Source organism: Hylaeus volcanicus, chromosome 3 (genome assembly GCF_026283585.1).
Source record: "Hylaeus volcanicus isolate JK05 chromosome 3, UHH_iyHylVolc1.0_haploid, whole genome shotgun sequence".
In the NCBI taxonomy this organism is placed as follows: domain Eukaryota; kingdom Metazoa; phylum Arthropoda; class Insecta; order Hymenoptera; family Colletidae; genus Hylaeus; species Hylaeus volcanicus.
The window spans coordinates 2,556,174-2,582,238 of record NC_071978.1 but is presented as its reverse complement, the minus strand read 5'-3'; the positions used below and the strand labels follow the sequence as shown (position 1 = coordinate 2,582,238).

The 26,065-nt window shown below is 46.1% G+C and overlaps 2 protein-coding genes across 11 annotated transcripts in view; one reads left to right on the top strand and one right to left on the bottom strand.

Moving 5' to 3' along the window:
* Nucleotides 1–9,994, top strand: part of LOC128873754 (visual system homeobox 2-like) — a 60,971-nt gene extending 50,977 nt beyond the window's left edge. For 3 of the 5 annotated variants that reach the window (XM_054117565.1, XM_054117566.1, XM_054117564.1), the window contains 3 exons: nt 5,211–5,385; nt 6,138–6,389; nt 6,665–9,994. In XM_054117565.1, coding sequence (XP_053973540.1) covers nt 5,211–5,385; nt 6,138–6,389; nt 6,665–6,828 — 591 coding nt within the window. In that variant the 3' untranslated portion in view covers nt 6,829–9,994. The remainder of the gene's footprint in view (nt 1–5,210; nt 5,386–6,137; nt 6,390–6,664) is intronic. The other 2 variants (XM_054117568.1, XM_054117567.1) reach the window with 1 other exon arrangement.
* Nucleotides 9,995–11,774: 1,780 nt separating this feature from the next.
* The window catches only part of LOC128873683 (disheveled-associated activator of morphogenesis 1), a 60,933-nt gene continuing 46,642 nt past the window's right edge, over nt 11,775–26,065 (bottom strand). For all 6 annotated transcript variants that reach the window (XM_054117411.1, XM_054117413.1, XM_054117410.1 and 3 more), the window contains exons 3-12: nt 17,049–17,357; nt 16,707–16,931; nt 16,027–16,624; nt 15,659–15,933; nt 15,198–15,530; nt 14,573–15,048; nt 13,981–14,417; nt 13,749–13,876; nt 13,514–13,684; nt 11,775–13,448 (exon numbers count right to left, since the gene is read on the bottom strand). In XM_054117411.1, coding sequence (XP_053973386.1) covers nt 13,182–13,448; nt 13,514–13,684; nt 13,749–13,876; nt 13,981–14,417; nt 14,573–15,048; nt 15,198–15,530; nt 15,659–15,933; nt 16,027–16,624; nt 16,707–16,931; nt 17,049–17,357 — 3,219 coding nt within the window. In that variant the 3' untranslated portion in view covers nt 11,775–13,181. The remainder of the gene's footprint in view (nt 13,449–13,513; nt 13,685–13,748; nt 13,877–13,980; nt 14,418–14,572; nt 15,049–15,197; nt 15,531–15,658; nt 15,934–16,026; nt 16,625–16,706; nt 16,932–17,048; nt 17,358–26,065) is intronic.

Here is a 26,065-nt window from a genome sequence, read left to right as displayed (position 1 = left end):
GGAAAATAGGGAACGTTCCTTTGGGAGTATCCTCGCTGATAACTTCGAACGAGGACTTGGTGAAGCGTCAGAATTAAATTTAGACATAATTAGGAGTTCTGTGATTTGTAAACTGTTCCCTAGAATTTTCTTTTTTAATCGTTCACTTCCGATTCTTATATGCTTGGACAAATTACGACATAGAGGGTTGGAAAAGGGAGAAGAGGGAAGCGTTTAATAACCAAGAAGGAAAGCGTTTAATAAGCACGTAACGGGCATCTAATACGAATACGTCCCAGGATCGGTTCGAGCTTTGACGACGCGGGTATCGCGCAGAGGGTTGGGGAGATCGCGCAGCCAGAGTGGGAGATCGACTCGGCAGGGGAAAGGGGAAAGCAGAGAACTCGATATCTCATTATCGGTCGATCGTAAATTGAAGTTACCGGTGGGGAGTAACGAGATCTCCAATTATCCTCGGGACAGTATCACCTTGCGCGGATTGTATTGGTGCTAGCTACGACTCGAAGGTGGAAGGCGTATCAGCCGATGAGATCCGCGGGATTCTTAGCTCTTCCGTTCGCTGGGAACGCTCGGATTCCGAAAGACAATGTCGACTGGGGCTCCTGAGAGAAAAATAACGGTCTCGTTCTCTTGCTGGCAATTTCGTCCCCGCGCCTCCTTGTCTTCCGCGTCGCCTGTCGCGAGGAGATGGGCAGCATTCTCATCCGAACGAAGAACTTTTCACAAATAGTGAAATGTGAACAAGTTTTGGAAGGGGAATTCATTCGATATAAATTACTCGATAAGAGTAAGTATCTAATCACAATCCTGCGAGTTGACATAGATGCTCACGTCGCGACGATCCTGAGTACTCTTGGACTGCGAACGAAAATGTCTGCAAGTCCAGATCTATTAAAATAAAGTTGCTTCCAACTCTGTTATCGCGGCTGGGTGTTCCTGACCGCCTGGCTCTCTCCACGGCGGAAAATCAAAAAGCTTTCGGTTAGGTAGACCTTCGAGGACCCTCATCCTGCTATAGTACCTGACGGCAACTCTTCAGCCTCAGTTTCAATACATCGCGCTGGCATCGAGCTCGAGTGTTGCAGCAAGAAGCAGGCAGGTGGGTGCCGTCGACTCGTCCTCTCCACCCGCGTTTCCTATCTCCCTCTCTCGATGCCCCCGCCTCGCTATCACCGCCACCGTATCCTCTTCTTGTTCTTCTCTTCCCTCCGTTTTCCCGTTCCTCCTCGCCCGATCGCTGGCTATCCCTTGACTTCGCGACCGTGTATCCTGATATCGGTGTATTGGGAATCCATAGGAAGTTACCGCGGGTCCCTCTTCCACCTCCATCCGACATCACCCTCTTTGCTTCGCCTCGTATCACTCCGTACCAACACTAACTCGAGTCTAACTTGGACGTACATAGCTGGTACTCGCCTCCACCTCCCCTCCGGAGACTTTCCTTTGCACTTGTCCTTCTCTCCAACGACTGTCTCTGTCCTGCTTCATCCGCTTCCCTGGCTACCCCACCCACCCCGCCGTTTCCACTTTTCCAGGCTCTCTCCCCGTCGCACTTTCTATATCGGCCGTCCCTCTCCCTTTATTCCCATTCCCTTTCTCATCCTCTTGTTTTGGTCCAATAGTCAGTCGCCGGTCTGATCGATGATACGCCAACAGCCAGTACTGCGCATGGCCGACTAAATACAAACTCACTCCTTATTATACCGGGTGTGCCAATAAAGGGGGTGGCGAGCCAGAGAATGGGAAGGACGAGGGGCAGAGGAGTTGGGGGCGGACGAGGAGGAGAACGAGGGGGTGGTGGGAGGACAGAGAAGCCCACCGTCGTAGTTCCCGCTCCTTCGAGTCGACGAACGCCACCATAAAGGATCCTCTTCCTCCTCGTTGCCCGTTGGCGTTGCTGCTACCGCTGCTTCTGCAGTGCGACCCCCTCCCCCGATCATCCCACCCACCTCTCGCGGCCTCTATATATCCATTCTCCGTCAGCGTGCTTCGGTGTCTCCGTCTCTTGGTAAGCTATTCCAGGATGCCGAAGGATAATCCCGGTACGCGATTTCCGATCCCTACCAACTATAAAGGACTCATTGGGCGACGGACCTGGCAGCCCTCGCCAACTCCGAAGGCGTCTTTCTATAGAACGCCTGCCTCGTTTTCTAAAGGGGTGTGATACTACTTCTGCGAACTTCTTCGGACACCGGGACTCTTTGTGAACCCTCGACGCGGACTCGCGACAGCCCCGCGATGGACCTCTTCGGGGAAGTTGGTGGCCCCTTCCGTCGCTGCTCTGTTCAATTTCACGTTATGCGAGCCTTTTGTTAATCCAGGCGTACATAAGTTCATGTTTGTAGGTCATACTTTTGTATTCGCTCTCGGTATACGCGAGTGATAGAAGCTGTTGCTAGACGACTTTTATTTCAATCTCTTCTTCAAGATATCGGATGACCGACGAAAAGAGCGCGCAAACCTAAAGATGCCCATCTTTTTGTATCGGACGAAGCATGTCTATGTTTTGATATCACGCTAAAGATGTCTATAGGAAATCGCAGAGAGAGAGAGAGAGAGAGAGGGTGGGGGGGGGGGGCAGTAAACGGTTCACCCCGCAATAAAAGTCAAAAGAGAGTTGCAGAAGTTGTTCGCTGAGTCGCTCGAACTCGAAGACCGTTTAAAGTCGATTTCTTCGATTTTCGTCACGCAAGCACGTCGGTTACGACGGGACTTCGCGAAGTCGCTTGGAAATCGAGTAACAGCTTTATGATCGGTACAATGATTTACGCGTCGGTGAATAGAACACGGCTGTCCACGATCAATGAAAGATTTCCAGCAGGATTCTCTCGTTCCGCGCGACCATTACCGTTTCCGCGACGCGGCCTCCCAATCCCTTTTCGTTCCTCCGCATTCCACGCGTCTGCTTTTCCGCCTTCATCAGCCTGGAATGACGGACCGTCACGTACGATTACGCGATTTCCGACTCTGAAAACGGATTGACGGTGTCACAGTCATCAATTGAACGAAACTGTGAATTCCCACGTCTGCGAGGTTGCGTAATTTATTTGCCCCCCCGCCCCTCCCCCCGCTTTGCGAATTTTAATAAAATTAACGGAGACGAACGCGTCACAATACTTACCGTCGTACGTGTCACTCGGCACTTTAATACTACTGGGTCCTAACGACGTGAACACAAGTGTTGAATTCTTACAAAAAGTTCGAGATCGACGCCAAAGAAAAGAGGAAAGATAGTTGTGCAACCTTTGGTTGATCTCGTATTTGATCTCGTAGGATTGAATGATAACGAGCAACGTTCTCGCAGAAAGAGGAATACTAATGTGTTTCGTTCTTAAACTCACCCGCAGAACAAGCTCGCCGATGAGTCCAAGTAGCAGATCCAGAAACGCATTAATATTCCTCGTCGCGCCAGAATCGTCCTCGTTACTATTAATCCCGAAATGACTACAAAGGGAACAAAGATATCTCAATTTGGATTTATCGTTAAGATCGCGCCTAATGTAGCCTATAGGAGCACAATGGCTCGCGTTCCTCGACGAAAACGGAAAAACATTTGCACGAATATTATTCTGCAGCGGGAGGGAGGATGGTGAATCGCGAAAAAAAGGCCGGGGCAGTTCGTTCGAAAGCTAGGCGGAAGATAATTTCGGGGCGGCAAGGCAAATTGACAGGGCAACGGGTTCCCATTCACTCGAATTACGTTCCAATTCTGCCGGTGACTTTAGCATTGTTGCTACAAATTGGTACACGCCCTGGCCTTCGTCCCCCTCCCCCGTGTCTGCCCGGTACACACGTCGTCGCAAATGATGCGTGTGCAGGCCTTTTTTAAATAACATCCTCCGCCGATCACGTACACCTCTCGCTGGGAAGGAGTTGAATGCGCGTGACGGATTGGCTGCTGTCGAATCGTTTCGAAACGAAGCGACGATGTCGATGAAACGATTCCTGCTGGCAGGATTTCGCTGGTTCGACGTTCGATCTTCCTTTTTGTTTTTCGATAAATAATCGTGCCATTATCTAACTTTTTTTTTTTTTTACATACAAGAATGCAGAGATCGCAAAAAACCTCGGGAGCCATTATCGCTTATTAAATTAGTTGAACTTACATTAAAATCAATCGTGTTTCTCTGGTAGATGGAATTAACACTTATATTGATGTACATTGATGTTCACAAAGCGAGCCAGCACGGTTTTCTTGTTTAACTGAAACAGAAGTGTATCGATGATGATGATATTAGTACGGGAAAGATGGAATAAATTCGAGTAAAACGCGGTAATGTTGCTGTTGAGCGCAGCGATCGAGAAGTATCATACAGAGGTATCGCTTGCGAATGCTGATCTGCTCTCGATTGCATAAGAATATCGTTTTCCACGATATCGCGTCCTGGAGCTTGTAAAGCACTGACTCCAGTTGCATACGCGCGCAGACTATGGGAAAGAGGATTCGGTGCTAAAGCGTTTCCACCTAGGTGGAAATATCGCGCTCGAATTCGATCACTGCAACCAAAACTTCGCGGCAATACGGAAGAAAATACTCCATCGCAGGTTATATAACAAATTTCACAACCACGATTAGTTTACTCATTGTCAGTTCACGGAGCGGGAAACTTCTTAGGAATTAAGCTCGTTAAAGTTGAAACTGGTCCGTGGACGGGAAGCGTGTCTAGAGGAAGCGGCACGCGTCGCCGCCCTAGGTGGTCCGATGATCAGAATCGTTAACAAGTAGCCTAACTGGATACTGGACCGCGAAAAACAGGATAACGAGCCCCGAGGTGATCGTTTAAGCGTAATAGTTGACTGTGAGGATGCACAGAACCGCACGCACGAAACTGATCGCACGCAACTGGGCTCATCCCGCGCCAATTAGGAGACAATGATCATTAAATGAACGTGTGAGTCAAGAGTGTGGTCAGGAAAGTCTCGTTCAGTTCAGGAAAGCCTCTTTGAGGCTGTGGAAGCAATATTCGAACGCTAACAAGCAATCTTCTGCTTGGTGGGATTTCTTCGGCTACCGATACTCGCTTAGGGTTACTGTGACGCGATTATCCGATGAACCACGCTTTATAAAATGAGTCGTGTGCGCTCGTAATTTGAAATTAGGTTGACGAAATGTAATTCTACTTTTGTATAGAAAATATGGGGATTTTTATACGTGTATATTAATTTCTCGTTGAAAAGGACCTTGGCATATTCGAAATTTATCGTTTCAGGTGTGGTTTCAAAACCGGAGAGCAAAATGGCGCAAAACGGAGAAGTGTTGGGGCAGAAGCACCATAATGGCGGAGTACGGTCTGTACGGAGCGATGGTACGACACTCTTTGCCACTTCCTGAGACCATCCTGAAGAGCGCCAAAGAGAACGAGTCGGTAGCGCCGTGGCTGCTAGGTGAGAATCGTCAGTGTTTCGTTCCCCCGAAATTTCGACGCAGTCGAACGCATTAAGTTTTGCTAACTTCCGAGACGCGATCTTCTTTCTGACCCTTTCGCTGCTGAACTTATCGGCGAATTAATTTACTCCTTGACATTACTGACATGCACTGAATTTCTCGCAGCAGTTGAAAGACGCGGAAAAGAAGTAGCAGGTGAAGGCGACGTACAGTGGTCCAACTAATCCAATATAAGCAGAAAAATTTATTTTTGAGTTTGTAAAGTCTTGATAGTTCCGCAGCTGGTGGTTTCGGTACTGTCTCTGCTAGCTTTTATTCGGAGATTGCGCCACTGTGCGACGGGGCCGTGCTCGGTTTTTGTCTCTGCTGGAGATAGGCACAATTTTATTGAAATAATAGAATCAACGTGAAACGTCCTTCGACGTTTATACAATCAAACAATTCGGCGAAAACATTGATTGATATTTTATAAGAATTATGCCCATCTGCGGTTTCTACCGGTGACTCGTTTCGTTAATCCTCTGCAACCCGAATTACGTTCGACTTCTGAGCGTCAACAAAGAAAGATGCAACAATGAACAACGATAGATTAAGTTAAAGATTGAAACTACGAGCAATGGGTATATGATTTCAGTGTCACGCGGGGTTATAGAGGGTTAAAAGTCATACCGTCGGAGCCAGCAACGCTTAATGAACGCGAATCAAATTTTAGAGCAAATCTCGACTTTGTTTTTCTTTTCGTGTGTATCAGCTCAATCATCTAAGACGAGCAGCTTTAGTCAAGATATCGAAAATAATCAAGAACTGATTGACTGTGGCCCCGCAGGGATGCACCGGAAGTCAATCGAAGCGGCGGAGCATCTCAAGTCTGGCGGCGAGGACAGCGGAAACGACCACAACGGAAGCGGAAGCAGCCCCCATCATAGCCATCACCAAGGCGGACCGACCAGCTCCGAGAGCGGACAAGAAAGTCAGGATGGCATGGGGCCTTCGTCGTCTTCAGGTACCCACCAACTTCATTTCACCCACGTTCACGTTTCTGCGAATTAAACCACGTAATCGGACAAAAATAACCCCGAGTCGTTTCTCTACTATCCATCCAGTTGTGGTAAATTGTACTCAAAATTTCAATGAGAATCCTGAAATTATTGTTGTTACACGCGCCAGTCACACCTTTTAAGGTTCGAGTAACTCGTTCCCACTGTACCTCATCGGAAACTCGATAGAATCGATTACCACCAGGTCAACGACTAACCAGCTCGAATCTCCATTTCACAGGAATGGTCCAGGACACGGAGCAGCTCAGGAACGAGAGCATCGCCTGTTTGAGGGCGAAAGCCCAGCAGCATCAACTGCAACTGAGCCTCCAGCCCACGGCGGCGCCCACCAGTAGCGCGTACCCGCCGGGTCCCCCGTCGAGCACGCTTCACGCCTCCGTTTAATCGCCGTTTCGACGATTTTCCCGCAAATCATCGAACCGAAGAAGTCGTTCAACAACTTAGAGGAGAAGACAGTCCATTTCCGATCGATCAGCCGCGGAGAAGTCGATCCAACCGGCTCTGCGAATCCAGCAGGCGACGCCTCGAGACGCGAACGAGAGAAATTATTCGAGTTATTGTTGGCAGCATTTTTTTTTTTTTTAAATGTTCTTTCGAGATGATCGAGAACGATCGGTTGACAGAGAAAATCGCCCATGCGAGGACGGAGCTGCCACAAATAGAATCACGGAGACCGATCTCGACGGAGTATTGTGGACGTATGAGAAGATGAGTCCCGAAGGGTACCAAGGGATAAGAGAGACTGCTTCTTGACGCTGTCTGTGGGCTGCACGCGGTCCAGAGGAGCTGCCTACCGGGAGATGTGCAAACGACACACCACCACCGACACCCCACACAACGAATACTTTGCATCCGGCTGCATCATCGAAGCGATAGTCGATATCGCACAGGGCCTACTTCACGCTTTCCTCGTATCTCCCTCGAACTAGATAGGACAATGTCGATCGCGAGGGGAAACGGACAACGGGAATTACTTCGAGTCGGTCCTCATCAACGAAACGGTGGCCTATGGACGGCCGGTACAATGACAAATCATCGATCGCGAAGCGTGGAAGGCTTTCCAGACGTCGGCGTCGGCTCGATTATCGCGATTTCAGATTCGAGGAGTCTATGTCGTTTAACTCGACAGGGAGAGACCTCATCTGTCCTCGGATTTAGGGTTGCGCAACGTGTAAACATTGGAGCTATTGCATTCTTTTTCCGTAAGAAAGAATAATTGAATCCAAACGAAAATTAGGAAACACTCGCATCGAAGTGTAAAGCAAACCTAAATCTGAGGAGAAGTTTGGGTCCTGTCCTTGTCAGGATCGATCTGACGCGAGTAGCCGACGAGGTGGATCGCCGCTAACTATTTAGGAGTTATAGCCGCTTTAAATAGTGCGAGTATATGTGTAATATATACTATAGGAATTGTATTATGCATTACACATATACGTATATAAATATATACATAGGTATGACGACGCACGCTCGCGTGTGTGTATGTGTGCCGCATCGAGATATTGAGTACAGCGAAGAGGTCAGTCTGGTACTTTGAGCCATAAAATTACTGTTAGCATTTTTTTATATAAGATAGATCAATCGAATCCGAATGAGAGTTAGTGGACGTATACCTCTTTTAAGACAGACGATTTCAAGCTGGTCGTGAATGAATTAATGTCATGTATAATTATCCTCGAAATCACCAGACTGTTCTCCGAATTCAGGAGAGTGTGTTTGAGTACGATGAAACGAACATTGCGCCTTTTGGAGACCACCGAACTAGCAACGAACGACGGATCGAACGAATCACCGTGACGAGTGAAACGAATAACGAATTAGAAGCCACAGACACATCGAACATGACTTCGAAGACGCCTCGGGGGCGTCGTCGAACAATCCTCCGGGTCTTCGAATAACGATAGACTCGCGAGGAATTCTGAATGCGAGAATCCTGGATTTATTTCATCGATAACGCGTGAGTGATGTGTGCATGAATGAATGTGTCGTGGACACCGCGAGATAGCGTGTACACGAGAAACTGTTTATTAGCGAACATTTCCTATACCCCCAAGTACTTAAAGAAGAACGTAACTGTTGTCAAATGTGCAATATGTCGGTATAAGTTCTAGCTCGTTAAGGCATTATACTTTATTTACGGATCCACCTACGTGAGGTGGTCGTCGAAGTAACGACGCCTCGATGGACGATCGACTCGTTGCTGATCGGGACCAGGGATGGGCAGAATTCTTATCCGAATCAAAATTTCGAGTAACGAACGAGAGGCTTTCGTCCTTTACGCGTTGAATAAAAATTAGAATTTAAATTATTCACGCTTAACAGGCGAAGTCTCGAAAGAGGACAATGTTCATTGGTCTTCGAGCAATATTTTGATTCCTCGACGTTTCGGCCTAATGGAACAGGCTCTTACAGGGAATTAAAATTGTATAACACTAATACGATTAATTTTGCCTGTCTCTGGTTAACATTGATCGTAGGATGTGGATTGTAAAATGAAATGGAGTAACTTTGGGCCGACATGACCGGAGGTCGCGTTGCATTCTGGAGTGAACGAAACCGACTAGTTGTTTGTTACATAATTTAGGAGCCAAGATAGATCGTTCTCGCGGGCCATTCTTGGGACTGTGTATTGTTAAAAAGTGTAAAAAAGAAAGATGAAATTTGTCGGTGTAATTCCTCTGATCTATTTCGCATCCCACGGTTAACGAAAAGCACAGAAGTGGGCAAAATTTTATTTCAATAATATACGACGAATAAATCATAAAACATCCTATAACGATTCATTTGCGAACTGTATACTCGAGTAACTTTTTAACCCTTCAACGTGAACTGTGTGTAATTATATTTTCATTTAAGAGATCGAAATACATCTTTTATTCGTGACTGGAAATTTGTATCTAGACAAGAATTTTGCCCATCCTTGCCAAAGTGCCGAACTCTATTTGTAATTTTTATTCCTCCACTTCGAAGCGAGTCCTCTCTGCCGCGATGGCGTCGTTACCTTACCCCCACCCACTGTATATAAATATATAAATACAAAGTATACATATATAAATATATATATATATATATATAAAGAAATATAAATACGAATATATGTGGTTGCGAGGCACGCTAAGTCGGACGAGTCTCTTTGCAGTTTTACGTTGACAGAGTCGGTCCAGCGATCGGCCATTTTGCACAACCCCGAGTTTCTCGAGTCTTGCTTCCTTTTGCACGTTCCTTTACGATTAATTTGCTTGAATGACGACAGCGATTCCCAGATCCAAGAGGAAAATGCTTCGACGAGCAGAGGGTTTCGTTCGTCTTAGACCCACCGGATTATTACACGTATCGTAACGCACTATAATTTAAACGAATCAAATACGGGATGAGGTAACCACATGCTCCACGGAGGCAAGAGTGAAACGAAATGACGAAAATTGGAACAACGGCCGTTGTATGTGAGACACACACATTTAACGACGCTCGTCGAATCGCAAGCGAACTCCCTGTATCTGAATGCCCCAACGCATGCATAGTAGTCGGCTAGTGTATGTAATAAATAAAGTTTCTGAACAAAACGGCAACTGCGTTCGTGTTTTGCATCTTCGTCCCTTCGATGGATTCTTCTTTTTCTTCGTAGCAGTGGTCCGGAAATAAAAATTTATGAATCTAGATTTAAAAATAGGATTGAAAGCAAAAAAACAGTGACAGTAAAACGATTTCTGCTTCTGAGGTATTAACAACGCGACGAGACTATTTCGTTAAAGCCCACAATTAAGTCTAATGATGATCGTGGATTTCTCAGACGCGGCGTTTAATAATTCTCATTTAAAAAATGAATTATGGGCTTCGATGTATCGTGAAATTTTTTTCTTCCACATCGTTTTCAAGCGATAATGGCGCCCGATATAAAGAGTTCTTTGAACAGGGAAAATAATTAAAAGTTTATTAATTGACGTAGGATTTGAATTTTTACGCGAATGTAAAATTACGCTCGCGACCTAAATTTATAACAAATCCCCGCCGAACGTCGTTAATGCAAATGAAATTTTACCTCGTTGAATACAATCATTTTTCTACGAGTGCTATTAATTGATATCTCATCATATGTGACTCAGTACAGAACATATAACGTTTTCATCGTTTTAACGGTAATTAGCGTCTAAAATATGGTACCAGAGACATAGTTATGCAAGACAAGAATTGTTTCAGTCGATTTTTAATAGAAATAACAACTAAAATGCAGCTTACAACCGAATTTTTGTTTGATTTTCAAATATACGCGCGTTTGTGGGACGTGAATAGGTATCGCCATCTTGCGGTGAGCAAGCCGAACTAAAATCCCGACCTCCGTACTGCGCTCCAGCGGGAGAACGCCCAAGTTTGTCCTCGATTAGTTCTTTTTTTTACCGCTAGATGGCGCCATTTGGCACAGTCAAAACATTTATTTATAGCACGGATCTAAAAACGGTTTTCTATTCGTATTTTAACGTTATAAACCCGCTGAAGGCTTTTGAACAAAATAAATTCAATAAAAAAAAAAAAATTGTCGGTATTTAATAAGAGGTGGCGCCACCAGGTGGGAAAATGTCAAAGTTCGTTGAGGAGTAGTACCTCTTTTGAAACGTTAGGTGGTACTAGTTGATGGTGAAAATACCGACAATGAAGTTTTGTATATATTAGAGATCTCAAAACATTTTCGTAGGTGTATTCGAACGTTGCAGAGCTTCTAATCAGCTTAGCAGTACATTTATTGCACGTAATCGTATAAATAAAACAATAAAAGAAATGTCGGTAATCTCTCTTTTAGTGTCGCCACCTAGCGTTTAGAACGTGGTACTATTTCTTAACAAACTTGGGCGTTTTCCCACCCGATGGCGCCACCTCTTATTAAATACCGACAATTTTTTTTTTTTATTTAATTTATTTTGTTCGAAAGCCTTCAGCGGGTTTATAACGTTAAAATTCAAATAGAAAACCGTTTTTAGATCCGTGCTATAAATAAATGTTTTGACTGTGCCAAATGGCGCCATCTAGCGGTATAAAAAAGAACTAATTGAGGACAAACTTCTCCGCTGGAGCGCTGTACGGAGGTCGGGATTTTAGTTCGGCTTTCTCACCGCGAGATGGCGATACCTATTCACGTCCCATAAACGCGCGTATATTTGAAAATCAAACAAAAATTCGGTTGTAAACTGCATTTTAGTTGTTATTTCTATTAAAAATCGACTGAAACAATTCTTGTATTGCAAAAGTATGGCTCTGGTACCATCTTTTACACGCTAATTACCGTAAAAACGACGAAAACGTTACTCGTTCCGTGTACTCGGAGTCAAATGCCTTGATCGATTTGAATTTCCTCTTTATTCGTTACATTTCTTTATATATTAGTACATGTGACATTAAGGACGCAGTAATATATTAACTGGACATTAATTCTTGTCGAGCTGCTGCCCATTACAAGAACGGAGACATCGATACTGAATATTTACAAAAATACAAAAGCTTACAAAACATCGACTACTATACAACGAACTCTTTCTAGAATCGTTTCGCCTCCACTCGTCGTCTAAACACCGAGAACTAACACGAATTTCCGTCAACGACTTGGCAAATGTCAACGAGCCACTAAATAATCTAATCGATGCTGCGATCATCGTTTTCTAAAGATATAAAATCAGACTTGTAGGTTTCGCTGGGTAGAAATCGAGTTCCACCTCTAGGCCTATCTATTATATCTCGTCGATTCTCGTCGAAAAAGAGTTTTCTCTCAAAAAACATGTTTCAATAAGGAAATTCGTCGGTAGACGAAAGTCAGATCCAAAGCCAGATCTAATCGAGGTCCAATGTTGATATTAACCGAGGCTTCCTTTTCCCATGAGAGCCTCAAATATCTTATTTAGATCTATTGTTCTTAGATTCGCGTTTCTTCTTGGAAATTTTCCTTGGTCCGATTGTTGGCGAAGTTCTTTCGTCGAGGTTTTGCAAAATACTGCCACCGAACGCTGGCAACGTTAACGAAAATGTAATGACTATATATACAAGAAATTATCGCGTGAAACTCTTGCCTGACTCATAACACAGTCGCTTTCAACAATGTACAAATTTGTGTTCGCTCAACATTTTGCGTCTAAGTGGTAATTCTGTCGCGATGTACATTAATTGACGTGTACAGTGAAAGCAAGAAAATTGCATGAAAAAAGCATCGAAATTGCGTGCACGAAATGTACTCGTAGTTTTCTTCTTTAAGTGACGTTCTGTTCGTGGAAAAAGTTCATTGCACACACAGAGAACGAGATTCGACCATAAATATTGTAGATTCTTCAAATGTTTCACTATCAAAGCTAATTCAGTGTCCAATAGGACTTACCAGACGAATAGTGAGCGAAGAAGGAGGAAGACAGTTTCAAGGAAACTTAATCAAAATAATTCTACTTAATCGATGAAGAAACGTAAGTATAACGTAGATTCATCTCCGTATGTACACGCTTTCTACCTCTCGTACTTCTTCTATCGATCCTCGGCTCTCCCCAAAGGATTCAATATTTTCGAACGTCGTTGTCTCCACTTTATTTATCACACATCTTTTCTTCGGTAGATTCTCTTCGTTTAACATAATTTAATTTGTTTAGTAGCTCTTTAACTTGTTCAGCGATCGATCCCTCGGAACGACAGTCGCGTAACAAGCACAGGAAAGATTCGTCGCATCGTCGAGACATTGAAATCACGAGGCCGTAATCCAGCTGGAGATTCTAATGCCGTTCCCTGGAGTCTTCTCTGTGCGCGCTGTGTCTACGCGATTCCTGACCGCTTGGCGTCACTGGTCGACGCTTTGATCGTTTAAATTTTGCGATGTCTTCTCCAAAAACATCCCCAGTTCTGAGAGCAGAGATCAGATCGTCGAATTCACCCTTGTTGTCGTTCTGTCCGTTGCTGTTCGCCTCGTTCTTCTTGCTCAATGATATGCTGTTCAATATTCCTTCGCGAGAATTCTTCCTCTCCATCGTCCTCTTTCGAAGCTGCAATAAAATATTGAAGATACATGACGATTTAAACAATCGTTTCGTGGAAAATTTGCACTCACCTCTTGTTCCTGTTTCGCTCTACGCTCGTCTTCCTCGATCTTCTTCCTCATGTTCTCCACGTCTTGTCTGGCCTCTGCCAGAGCCTGCAAGAAGTTCTCGAAGATCCCGAAGAACTCGTCTGGCTGAACTCCAGCTGAATCTTCACCAAACAGTCTTACCGCTCGATCGAACTGTTTATAAAACAAATGTTTCATTGGGTATGTTAAAATCACTAGCAGTATAACAAAAACATACTCTAGTTTTCATGTCCTGGAACAGGTCTTCCGCTTCGGCCAGTCTGCACGTGGCCTGGGCCTGGAAGTCCCTCATCGCGGGCAAGAACATGTCGCCTTGCAATACCTGGGCCTGGCCACGATGGAATTCTAAAGAAGTATAGAAAGTGAATGAAAAATGATTGATCATAGTCTTCTAGAACTATACAACATATATTTTAATTTCTCTAAACTTTGAAGACCTCACAACCTACCTATTTCCCTCTGAACGTCCTGAAGACCGTTTTTCAAATTGGCCACCTCCTTCTGCAGATCGGCCATGCTGACCCTAGCCGCTGTTCGAACGTGGGGCATGTCCTCCTCGATGTCCAACACCTCTCTGAACCTGGACTCCAGAATCTGGACCAGATAATGCAGAAGAGTGGTGCCTTTGGAGCAAGAGGACTTCGTATCGACTAGACGGTTCAAGGAGGCCAGCCTGAAGCCGCAGGCGTTGCCTCGCGCGTTTCCACGGTTCACGTAATTCCCTAGAGCCAAGACCAACTCCAGAAGCTTCCTGAGACGACGTGATCTGGCTACCTGTCGACTAGCTTCGAGAACCGCGCGCATTCTTGGCGTCAATTCCGCGATGCTGGCGGAGAACTTCTTCTTGTAATGGAGAGATCTCAGCCTTTGCTCGTAGTGCGGTACTCTGGAACATTTCATTCATTTTTTGATTCGAAAATTAAAGACACTGGTACGATAGAGTATACATGGATATTAGCTGTCGAATTTCTGACACTGAAAATGTTTTCGATAATAAAAACACACTCTACGGGAACATGGCACGTTACAAAAAGTACCTACTTGGAAATTTGGTATAGGAAGCAGTCAGCCCTGCTCTGAAGATCCTTCTGGTGCATGTCCAACAGAGCTGCCTCCTCCGACGAGGGAATGTACTTCAGCAGCTGCTCGACCATGTCTATGTGCAGAATATTCTGCTGATCCATGGACAGAATCGTTCTCGTGATCTCGTTGTCGGACAACTTCAGCTTCGACAACAGTATCGTGCAATTCTGAGCTCTCCTCGAGTCGATCACCGACATGGTCCTCTTGTTCTTCCCCAGAGTCCTCAGGTCCTCGATGGAACCCTCCGTGGACACACCGTTCTTCTGATAAGCGCAGAATATCTTATCGATGGACTCGAGGTCCATGACGTTATACAGCTTCGTGTCGTCGAGCTCCGACCATATCGTGCCTTGCAGCTTCTGCTCGGGGATCTTCGACCAGTTGAAGGACTTTAGGGGGTTGCTTGGCTGAGGAACGTTCTTGATGATCTCCACCTATCAGAATTTTATTTTTCAGTCGAGTTCGAGACACAATCGAAGACTTATACAACTAAAGTATACGTAAAGTCTTACTGCTAGTCAAATGAAAATGCTATTTCTATAGAATAATACAACATGCAACGAAAATCGATGGACGATCGCACCTTCATGGGAGGAGGTGCCGCTGGCATTAGACAAGGGGGCGGTGGAGGTGCCAGAGGCGGCGGTGGGGGCGGCGGTGGCATCGGTTTCGCCTCGACTTTTTCAAGGACTTCGTCCTCGACAATTTTGATCGTCGCTTTCGCGTCGTCGGGCAGGCTTCCCGAAGCCACCAATTGCTCCAGCCGTTTTCTCTCGGACTTCTCGTTGTTTATCTGTCGCGACAGGGTCTCCAGGTTGTCCTGCAGCTCCGAGATCCTCTGCTTGGTCTCTATGTGCATCGACGTCTCCTTCTCGAGGCGTTCCTTGACCCTCGCCAGGCTGGCCTCCATGTCTTCCTAAAAGTGCATTGAACAAATGTACCCAATCGTCATGAAAAAGTATGTAGTTCATCTCTGTTCAAAGGTAGAGCAACGCGCGATAGACGAATAAACGAGTCCGAATTTGTCTCGAGGTTTCGAATTACTTTCTCTTGCGTCCTCAGATCCAACTCTTGTTCCTTCTTGGCCAATCTGGTCGACATGTCGGAGTTCTCCCGCTCCAACTCCTCAGCCTTCTTCCGGGCAGCGACGAGTTCCTCTTCCTTTGCGAGCAAGTGAACGATTTCCTTCACGTTGATGTCGATCGGCGCTACGTCGGGGTTCCTTATGGTGCCAGATTCGTTCCCTTCGGATTGGAGGACAATCTGTTGTACGATCCGGTCGAACAGGAGCCAGTGCTGCGGATGGGAGCCATAATCGACTGCAACAGGAAAAGGACAATCGATTCATTCTTCCTGGTTACGCGCCTTACGATACACCGGAAGTAAGACATGTCACGAGCTTGGAAACCCACGTGGCAATAGAAGGCAGTGTTCCAGTAGGCTCAACAGATGAGGGTAAGCGGCAGTGTGGCTGAGCTTCCTCCTCAGCAAATCGAACATCGCCGTGGCGCTCTTCGTGTCCACGTGCTCCTTCTCGAACTTCCTCGCCAGCTCCTTCTCGTCCTCGTTCCTCACCATCTCAAAGAAGTCCAAATGCCTGTCCAGCGTCTCGTTCTCGTATTTTCGGAGCTTCTCGATGATGGGCTGGATACCAAGCATCAGCAGCTCGTATCTGAGGTGCAGCCTGAACTCCAGCGTGACCTGGCCTGGCCCATAGTTCAGTACCGCGTTGATGAACGACATGATTGCCGTTTTCAAGGACAGGTTGTCCTTGTAGATGCCGAAGTTCTTATCCAGGTCATTTATGATGCTCTGGAAGCGCGTTCGCTCGGAATGATACTGCTGGAAATGCAGCATGGCTTCCAGGACCTTTCGATGACCGCCTGGAACGAGGCACACGGCACCCAGGATCTCCAGAACGGAGATCTTCGTTTTAATGTTCTCAGTCGCCAGCGACTGGGATATCGTGTTGATGGCGGTAGGATGCGCCAAGACGTGCGCCCTTCCGTTCTGCAATATCGGGTGAAAAATTTCATGAGCCTCTTCCTCAAGGGAATAGGTGGTGAAACACTGTCGAATGTTGTCTGCTCACCGAGTTGTTCATCAACGCCTTCAAGCACCCTATCACGCTCGTGTGGAGGTTGCTGTTGGCCGCTTCCGCGTCCATGGTTCCGAGAACTTGCAGCAGAGCGTTTAGGCCATCGAGTTCTATGAACCTGAGGACGAAACTGTGCGGCTGGGTCCTCAGGGCGGTCTTCAGAGCTTCCACCTGGCGCATCTGGTTCGAGACCTCGTCACCCTCCTCCGAAAACGGACTCTGAAATGGAGAAGAACTATCAGATTATAGTTGTACCAACGTGGATTTAGTTTAGGCGCAGGTTTCGGATGAAATATTTTTAACAACGATATAGGAAATAAAAATTTTGAAACTCACGCTGGCTATGGTCCTGAGTCTGTTGATGTAATCCTCGGGATCGCCACTGAGGTCGGTGGTTCTCAGTCCCCCGTTCTCCAGCGTGCCGTTGCCTTTTCTGGAGCAGTAAATCTGCCACTTTTTATTCGCCGGAAGTGCCAGAACCGCCTGTCGGTTAGCCTGGGTCAGGTCGAGCTCGTCGACCAATTCGAGGAACATCTTGTTCAGCTCCTCCTCGGCGGGCATCGGCAGGGTCGGTGTCATCGCTTGAAGCGTGAGCGTGCCCGTGTGCTCCACAACGCAATACGTGATTTCCGGCGGCTCGTCATCCTGCGCGGAAGAGAAAATAAAAAGGTGAGCACGTTCGGTTGCCTGTTCCAAACGATGCCTCGATAGAGGCGCTCGTTCGTTCCTTGCGGTGGTCTGTTTTTGCCAGGATGCCGAGAGATGATGATCATGATGCTTCGCGGTGATAGACCGAGCAATGAAACGCTAATGTGGACCCGAGGAACGTAATTTGGGTCATTTGTTGAATAACATTTTTTTTTTGAGGATGACGCAGGCTCGATGGAATACATCGTCGACGTACGTGCAGGCATCTTGGTTCTTGAAGCACGCAAGGGAAATAATATAAATTACGAGTGCGTTGACTAGTCCCCGAACTAAACGATCGAAGCGTATGACAGTGCTCTATCGACCAAAGTAAGATGAAAGTGCATTAATGTTAAAAAGAACTTCCTAGTTTAAAAGATTCCTTTGCGTCCAGCCGACATTCTTAAGTTTCCGTGAAAACCGATTGAGAACGAAGACGATCGAGGGTATGTAACCAGGTCTTGACCTTATTGAAGACGAGTCTCGGCATTAAATCGTGGAGTCGGTCGTCGAGATGCCGCCGGTGAACCAACTTTACATGCGTACAGTGCGCGCAATCGACGGACATGGAAATCCAAATTCACTCCCGACACTATACAACCAAAATCAGTGTCTTACAGTCTTAATTCGCCACATGTAAAAAAAAAAAAAATGGAACATATAAGAAAGATACATGATCCTTCTTCGCAAAGGCACGTCCAACTTTCAATCTTCGTTTATAAACTTTAAACTCTCCATATAAATTCAACGAAGATAAAATAAAAATATGCAGAGGAAACGAACGTGCTGTTATTGATCAAACCACGTCACCCTACTTTGGATGTCCTCCTTCCGTAGGTACAAACAAGGGCGCCACGCTTTCGAAGTTGATCGGGACACCCATGTCACGTTCATGCCACGCCAACCGTTCAAGTTCGTCCTGTATTCGCGATCCCCGAAAAGAGAACCATTAACATCGGCCACTGTACCATACTCTCGTGCCTCTTTCGCCCGAGCAGTCAAGAACCAACGGCAGCAAAGGTCAGGGGACCGGCTCAGGCACTGGATTCCTAAGGTACTTTCACACGTGACTAGGAAATTACCTATTCGCGTACCTGGCCCGTCGATTTATTCTTCGCAAACATCATCCTACGCCTGCGAGAGTCTACGGCACCTGAAGTATTTATTGTCCGCGTTGCAGCGGGAGCCCAGACTCCGCGAGGAGCATCTTCCCCGCTGCCAAACGCGTTCCACTTTGATGTCCACTTGGACGTTCATTTATTTTATTAGAAAGACATTACTAGGAGGACATCGTAGGAAAAATCGCGAGAATTTTGAGCACTGTGATAGAAGAGAGTCGAGAGAAACGATAGTTTTATCACGAGACGATAGGGCAAACCGTGTCGCGGATAGTCATCGAAGCGAACGACCGAGGAGATATTGACTGACGGTAATCTTCTGTTGACATGCACTCGTGACAGAGAAATGCAATCTCGGAGACAGATCCATAAAGTGAGTATGTACACTGGGTTTATCGGACAGATGAGGGTCTCCGGAGATATCGAACCTCGACGTCCCATCCTTCTGTCAGAGACAGGAGTTCTAAAGGCACGCGGTTCTGTCGCAAATTTCGAACCTCTACTACTTTCGTCTACTTTCTGATTTCCACTTTCGAATTTCCTTCGTGACATTCGACCTTCGATGTTCGTCAAATAAATTCGAGACAGAAATATATTGGAAAGAGGAAGACTCATCTCGAGCCCCTTTTTGGTACGTCTGACGATCGTGGGGCAGTTCGCAGCAGCGCTTTCCACGCAGCGAGGCGATAGCTCATTCGCGCGCGGGACCAGCACGTGAACGCGAAACAGGAGGAGACGCGATAAAGCGTGACACGCGACACGGGCTGCCTGTACGCGCACGTGAGTTCGAAATGGAAAAAAGGCAAAGGAGGTCAGCCGGTTGGAGGCTGGACTCGCAGCGTTTCACGTGGAATCTCGACGGCCGCACGTTCCTCGGACGACGAAAGTCTATCCTGCGTGACGAACGCCTCGCGTAAATAACGCGAACAGATCTCGCGCCAAATAATCGCGGAAATAACGCGCGTGGGTTAGGGCAGTGATTCCCAACCTACTTTAGGATCGCGGAATACTTGGAAGAGGCTACGACACACTTTTCGAACTAACGGGGGTCTACGTCGATACTGCAAGGAAACTCGTAGATTGCATTGGATCGAAATAATGAATCGAACTGGTCGTCAGATTCATCGATAACAAATATTTTCTACGCGGGTTACAGTGTTCAAATATGAAAGTATTATTACGAACGAATGGAATTTCAATTTCATCGCGATTTAACGTTTCGAAGGGTGCTTTGTTCGAGACTGTAACGAAGATAATTTTACTCCGTTCCTCTGTGAATAAATTACACAATTATTGGGCATTCCGAAGCACTTAAATTTCTATTCAGCTTGCAATTTTTAAAGTTGATCGTTTCTTGTACCCTGTGGGTGGTTCGTATGGGTAATAGCAAATGGCACGAGAATATTTAGTGAAATATCTCCAAGCGATGGAAACTCCATAGCAAATGAAGTCTTTTCATCGATTTATTATACATTTTTTCGAAGACACACCCACACACCGACGTCATACCTGTTGGGAAGCAGTAGGGTTTCACGGCTTTAGGCGACGATTCATACGCCGTTCGCACGTGACTAGATTTATGGTCGCTAGCCTGGGAACGGGCGGGAAAATACTGCGTCCCCCGGGGACCGTGTTTATTAATCTTTTTTTACGGCGAGGAACCCTAATGATTCGTCGTCTAGAATTTTTCCGCTGAGGACCCAACGAATTTATCGTCGACCCGACTAATTAATCGAACGTTTTATGGTTCCGCGTGGCGGGAACCCAGCTAGCGAAGCAGCGATGAATAAATCCTGAATATTTTCACTGAAAATGCGGATTTTACTGTATCCTGGAAAGAATCTTCCTTGGAGGCATACCGAACCTTTCGCGTGAATACGACGATGAACGCTCCACGCGAGTCGACGATACTGTACTCTCGAAACAGAAATGAAAAAATTCGGAAAAAAACAGATCTTTTCTTCAGACACGTCTCTGTAATATTTCGACGCATACACAATGATAAAAAATGTTAGTGGCAAATTACATCAGAACAGGTTTCATGGTACTCGAGATCTCGCGGAATTCTGATCCAGTGATTTCTCATGGCTCGCTTGATCGATCGTTAAAAAATCAGAAATCAACGAGACCCCAGGTTTAAAGTACGTTCGTTACCTAAGATCACGCGTTCAACGTCCGCACATAATAAAATCTACTAGCCAGCCAACCCATAGGGATGATTACGAAATATAGCTCGATACTGCACGTGATACAAACGGTCGTGAATAAGCGCGGCGTTCGGGTGTTGGGTTTTCATAAACGCAGTTTTTCTTCCACGCTGCCCACGATGGTTAGCTGTAATCCGTGCTAGGACCGGAGAAGCGACGTTATAACTGCATAAAGCGATCCGATTTAATGCAGCGACGGCGTTCAATGGCCGCACGCGATGCGATTAATGCCAGTCAACTTGGAACGAAAGCGAAATATTATACTCGATCGTGTCACGAACGCGTGGATGACAACTTCCTTGTGGGTTTCAGTCTGCGTAGAATCTATCTACTTCCTGAACTTCAAACAATCGTTTTCTGTTTCGTATTTCCTTGAAGTTTCATTTCCGAAATGAATTTCACATAGGTTGAACTGTAATTCAGATTGTCCCGCTTCTCTTGCGCGTTGCTCTTGAAATATTTTATCAGCAACGGTACCAATCATTTCGTTAAGTAGAATAGATTGCTTTACGAATAATATACCTCCGCGAATCGATAAAGAACGACGCAGAGATCGAGTTCGGATCGCGTTCGAGGCGCCTAGAAGCAATCCAGCTCGCCAAAGAAAGTCATTATGGTCGCGATCTGTTCTGCGTCCCGAAGAAATTGCAAAGGCTTCGCGATACCAGTGGAACAGATGGATGGATGGGAAACAACGCTGGCAATCGAGCCGCCACATACGGCTTCTTCGGAAGCGTCGGCTTAGCAATAAACCAACCAAGTGGTTCCTCGCAAGAAACTCCTTGGAACGTGATCGCGTACAACTCGAGGGGCATTAGCATAATTTTTTCGTTTCTTCTCGAGGATCGGCCTCGAACCGATACCAGGAACAAAGTTTCTTGTCAAGCTCCTTTCTTCTTTACGAGCTGCTTGCACACCGCCGGGACAAATGGCTCTGCTTTCCATCGTTTCGAAACGTGCTATGGTTACAGCCATCGCCGAGCGCCGATCTAAACTCTCCCGTTGCACGGGGTTACTTAGAGGGGTAATTTGAATGTCGTAAAATTCACAAGTGTTGCGAGGGTTATGGTCGAGCTGCAAGACCAAAGTTGGCGAGGGTATTCCACTCGAAAATGCTCGAAAGCCTCTGGAATTCGAAACGGGACTAGAATTTCACGGAACGGACGAGCGGTGTGTTTATCTAACTCTATTTTTTAGTTTGCAACCCTTTCTCGTCTCTTTCATCGTTCAAGTTAATTGATGAAACTCTTGCTTCTTCATGGAAATCGTGAGAACAAAACGCCAGTCAACACGGAGGAATGCGACTGGCTTGGATCGACGTTGCAAGCGACCGAATCCACGGAATACATTGATCCTCTATTAAGAAATTTTTCCTGATCCTGCTACACGATTGGATCTTCTCCATTATCGGTCGAAAGAGTCGATAGCTTCACCGACGAGGAGGAAGAGCGATAATGTTCGCCGAAGAATCCAAAATGTCTGACCGAACGACGCGGAGGCATGGAAACCCGAGAGACCTCCGCGCGGTTCGTTGGCTCCCCATGGAAAAAGCGCGAGCGTTTCCATCGACTTCTTACGCTTCCGATAACATGGATGAACGGCGTGTAGAAATTCCAGCATCGTCGATAATTGAAAGCGTCGCCGCTGAAACATTGAAAAAGAACGAGCGTGCACCGTGAGTCACGCACGATACCGATCGTTTTGAGACTTTCCACCGCCGCGGCTCTGGCTCGCCTTCTACGGTGCATTCCATCGATGGTGGATCTCTCGTTCGACGGATCCACAACGGGTAAAAAAAGAGCTGCAGAATTCCCAAGGATGCTGGAAATACGATTATGCTCTCCCTTTCCACGCCGAGACACGCCCTGCGGCGCTGAGGAAGCGCCGACCCGGGGTTATGGAATCCGCGGGTCACAGGATTCCCTCAAGGACGACTGGATGGGAACGCCGGGTTCCTCGAGGAAGCAGACGGGACTTTTTTCGCGACCAGTCGCTTGGAACGACACTGGTGTTCCTTGCGAGACGCGAAAATTCGGTCTTCGACTGAATGGAGGGGAACGGTTGAAAGGAGTTGCGGAGATCGGTGTGCGTACGATCTCTAGAGGTGGATTTTTCAAGGGGTGAGAACAACCCTTGATTCGAAATGGATCCTTTGAATAAATCCGTAGCGTGAAGATTTCGCCATCTGGGTCATTGTTCAGTGCAAACTCAGTCGTAAATGAATTAATCAAACTCAAGATTGCGCTTCGAAGTACTGGATAATCAATGCGCGCTGGTGCCTCTTTCGCGATATTATCAACGCTGATAAACGCTCCAGGATCGTCCGTTGCGGAGACCATTTTTCACTGTCGCTGGACCAATTTGCCTATTATTACTCCCATGAAGATAATCGATGGAAAGCAACGTTTCTTAGCCTTCGATCGAGTCAACTTCAGAGTACTACCCCGCGATCGAGCTTTGATTGTCCGTTCCGCGGATCATCGATCTTCCACGGTTGGATTTCGCGTGGATAGATCGAATCACGATCAACGGTCGCAAGGATCATCGACTCCATCGCGGCCCACATTTAACGATGGTAATAAATACTCCTCAAAATCGTTTTGTACAGCATTGATTGATCACAGCCTGTTTATTGCTCGTAACGATTGCGAAACAGCAATAGCTGGACGTTGTATATTCCCCACGAGATAATTGTGTATTTTCTTTCGAATCGTCTTAATAAAAGAGCAATAAAATAATTTGAAACAAACCAGAGCCTTTGAAGTCACGAATCTAGGTTGACTACGACAGAGGAACTCCTGAACGAGAAGTAGAAGTAGAAATATCTCGATGTCTCGGTCCTGTCGAAGGTGTCAGGCGGCAGTCGAAGAGCCTGGGTGAAAACGAGAAGCATCAAACGAGTCGAGTGCTCGATGGTTCTCGGTTTCCTGCTTGCTTTTAACAAGAGAATGGACCTCTCGACCGAGACGTCTATTCCGAAATCGGGACGCGAATTGCGAGCGGATTTATCACCCGTCAGCAGCATCCGCGTTCCCATTATCGGCCAGACTGATCACGACTGGGATGCTGAGTGGATATCCCCCCAATAACAGCGTTCAACGAACGGAGCTTGAAAATTAAGCGATGAACGTCGATAAAAATCGAAACAAACGCTTATTGTTTCGCAAGATGTGAATGGGAAACGTTTCTCCGCGATAGGAGGATTCGCGTTTCGCGTTTAATTAGCTGCCACCAATCATCGTCGCCGCTGTTGCGTTTAACGTTAATTACCTGCGGTGGCTAACCACTGTGTCGTGTCATAAAGGTGGGATCTCACTGCTGTAACGCGTTCGTTCGTTAGAATCGAAAAGGCGATCGACTCATCAATTTTTCATAAAATCGAATTCCTTATTACTTCATCGTATCAACGTGAACGTGGTGCCATCGAATTCTTGGTGTTCTCCCGATGAAAATGATATCTCACGTTGCGTAAATCGGACTATTCTTAACGAAATAACTTTTCAATTATGCAATCAGATTTTTCACGAAATTTCATTAAAAATAGTCCGATTCATGCGATGTGAGATATCATTTAATCACAAAAGTTGGTATTTTCATGTTGGTATTTTCATTCCTTAATGACGGGTCTTTGGTGCGGGTCCTGGAGACCCCTCTGCGCGAGGAGTTGACAGTTTCAAGTGAACCAGCGAACGCGTTCGCGGCGAGCATTACAGCAGTGGGACAAATCGAGATTTCGTAGGTTCTTGGACTACAGATGCTCCGAAGCATCTCGATAAAATTTTCAAATGAAAGAAACCCTCGTCTCTTCGATCGTTAATTACATGAAATTCTTTCTACATTACGATTCAAGTATCAAGCGTGAAAGGTCAAGTTCGCGAACCTCCCCGAACGATGACATTAGCTTTTTCTTATTGCCCCAGACGTCTGTGTCCCCCCGTTCGGGTCACGCAGTCAAAGACCCTGGATGGTCAGACAATTTGTATGAAGAAGATGCACCGACCCGTGACAGTGCAACTATTGGACGTTGTCGAATCCCAACTTTTCCGTGGAACAGACGATGGTCGCTGAATAATTTATCGATTAACGGACTCGGGGAAATCTATTGCCTCGATTTCGGGGCGGAAACTGCCGCGCGACAATTTATTGGATAGCTTTATTGTCAGTTTTACGACGCCAGTGACGTTACCAGAGTCATTCGTCGCGAAACCTGTGCGAGCCTTATCTTCTCCCACCGATAGAAGCGATATCGACGTCTTGTCGAGTAGTTTTCCAAGTAATTTTCTTTACCGGTCGAACGAGCCAAGGAAAATTCGTTTTCGAATGTTTGAATTGCAAGCTCGTGCGATTTCCTTGGGAATTTTAATGCCTCAATAACGAGGGATATTATTAGACTTGACAAAAGTAGATCAGTGGCTCTACGTTTCCATGTTTTAGGAACGAAATTGCATATAAAAATTACAACAATTATATTCGTAAGTACTCGTTTCGCGAGTCGAGACGAAGAATTCTTCTTTCAAAGAAGATTATACAGGAATGCTCCCGCAGGATAATCCTATGCAAGCAAGAAAGTAGTAATAAATGAAGGTCGAGCATCGCGCCACCAACGACTGGTTTGGCTAAAGAAGAATCGACAATGACATCTCGAGAAACACACCTCTCTTGCCACGATGGCACGCACTGCCCATCCATTATCTTGTCCAAGATATTAATCAACGAGATAGCAAGAGATAGAACAAGAAACAATGTACTTTCACGGCTACCAGTTCCAAGAGTAATAGAGCGAAATAGTCAGTTTTGGATTTAAGCACCTTTCATCGAGTATTACAATTGATACCTTGCAGTCGAAATAATCGAATCATCCATAATTTAACAACACCGAAGGAAATCTTTAATTTGATTATAATGGAACGTTAGTTCCAATCGTGCCAGTACCTAACGCCACTTCCGATGTGTTTCTGCTTCGGAAGATTTCGAAGATTTCGAGCTGATTTATAATCCTCTCGCACGCTATAATTGCGAACGCGGACTGGCAACCGGAAGCTCGATTAATGACTCAATCTGCAACACTTTCGATACGATTCCGAATCGCCTCTCTCCGAACGTCTTATCGCGATTCTAGCTCCGTTGATTTATGCAGTCTGGTATCTTTCGAGGTAGACGAGATGAAGAAAGTAACGAGGTAAACGGCAACGGCGTGTTTATCATTATGCATATGGAAATTTATTTCCGCGCCAGGTTTTGTTTTCCAGCGTCCCATCGCCGAGAGAGATCACGAACCGAAAGCCAACGAAACAACTTTAAGACAGCAATGGTCGTTTGCTCCGAGACAGTTATGATTGTA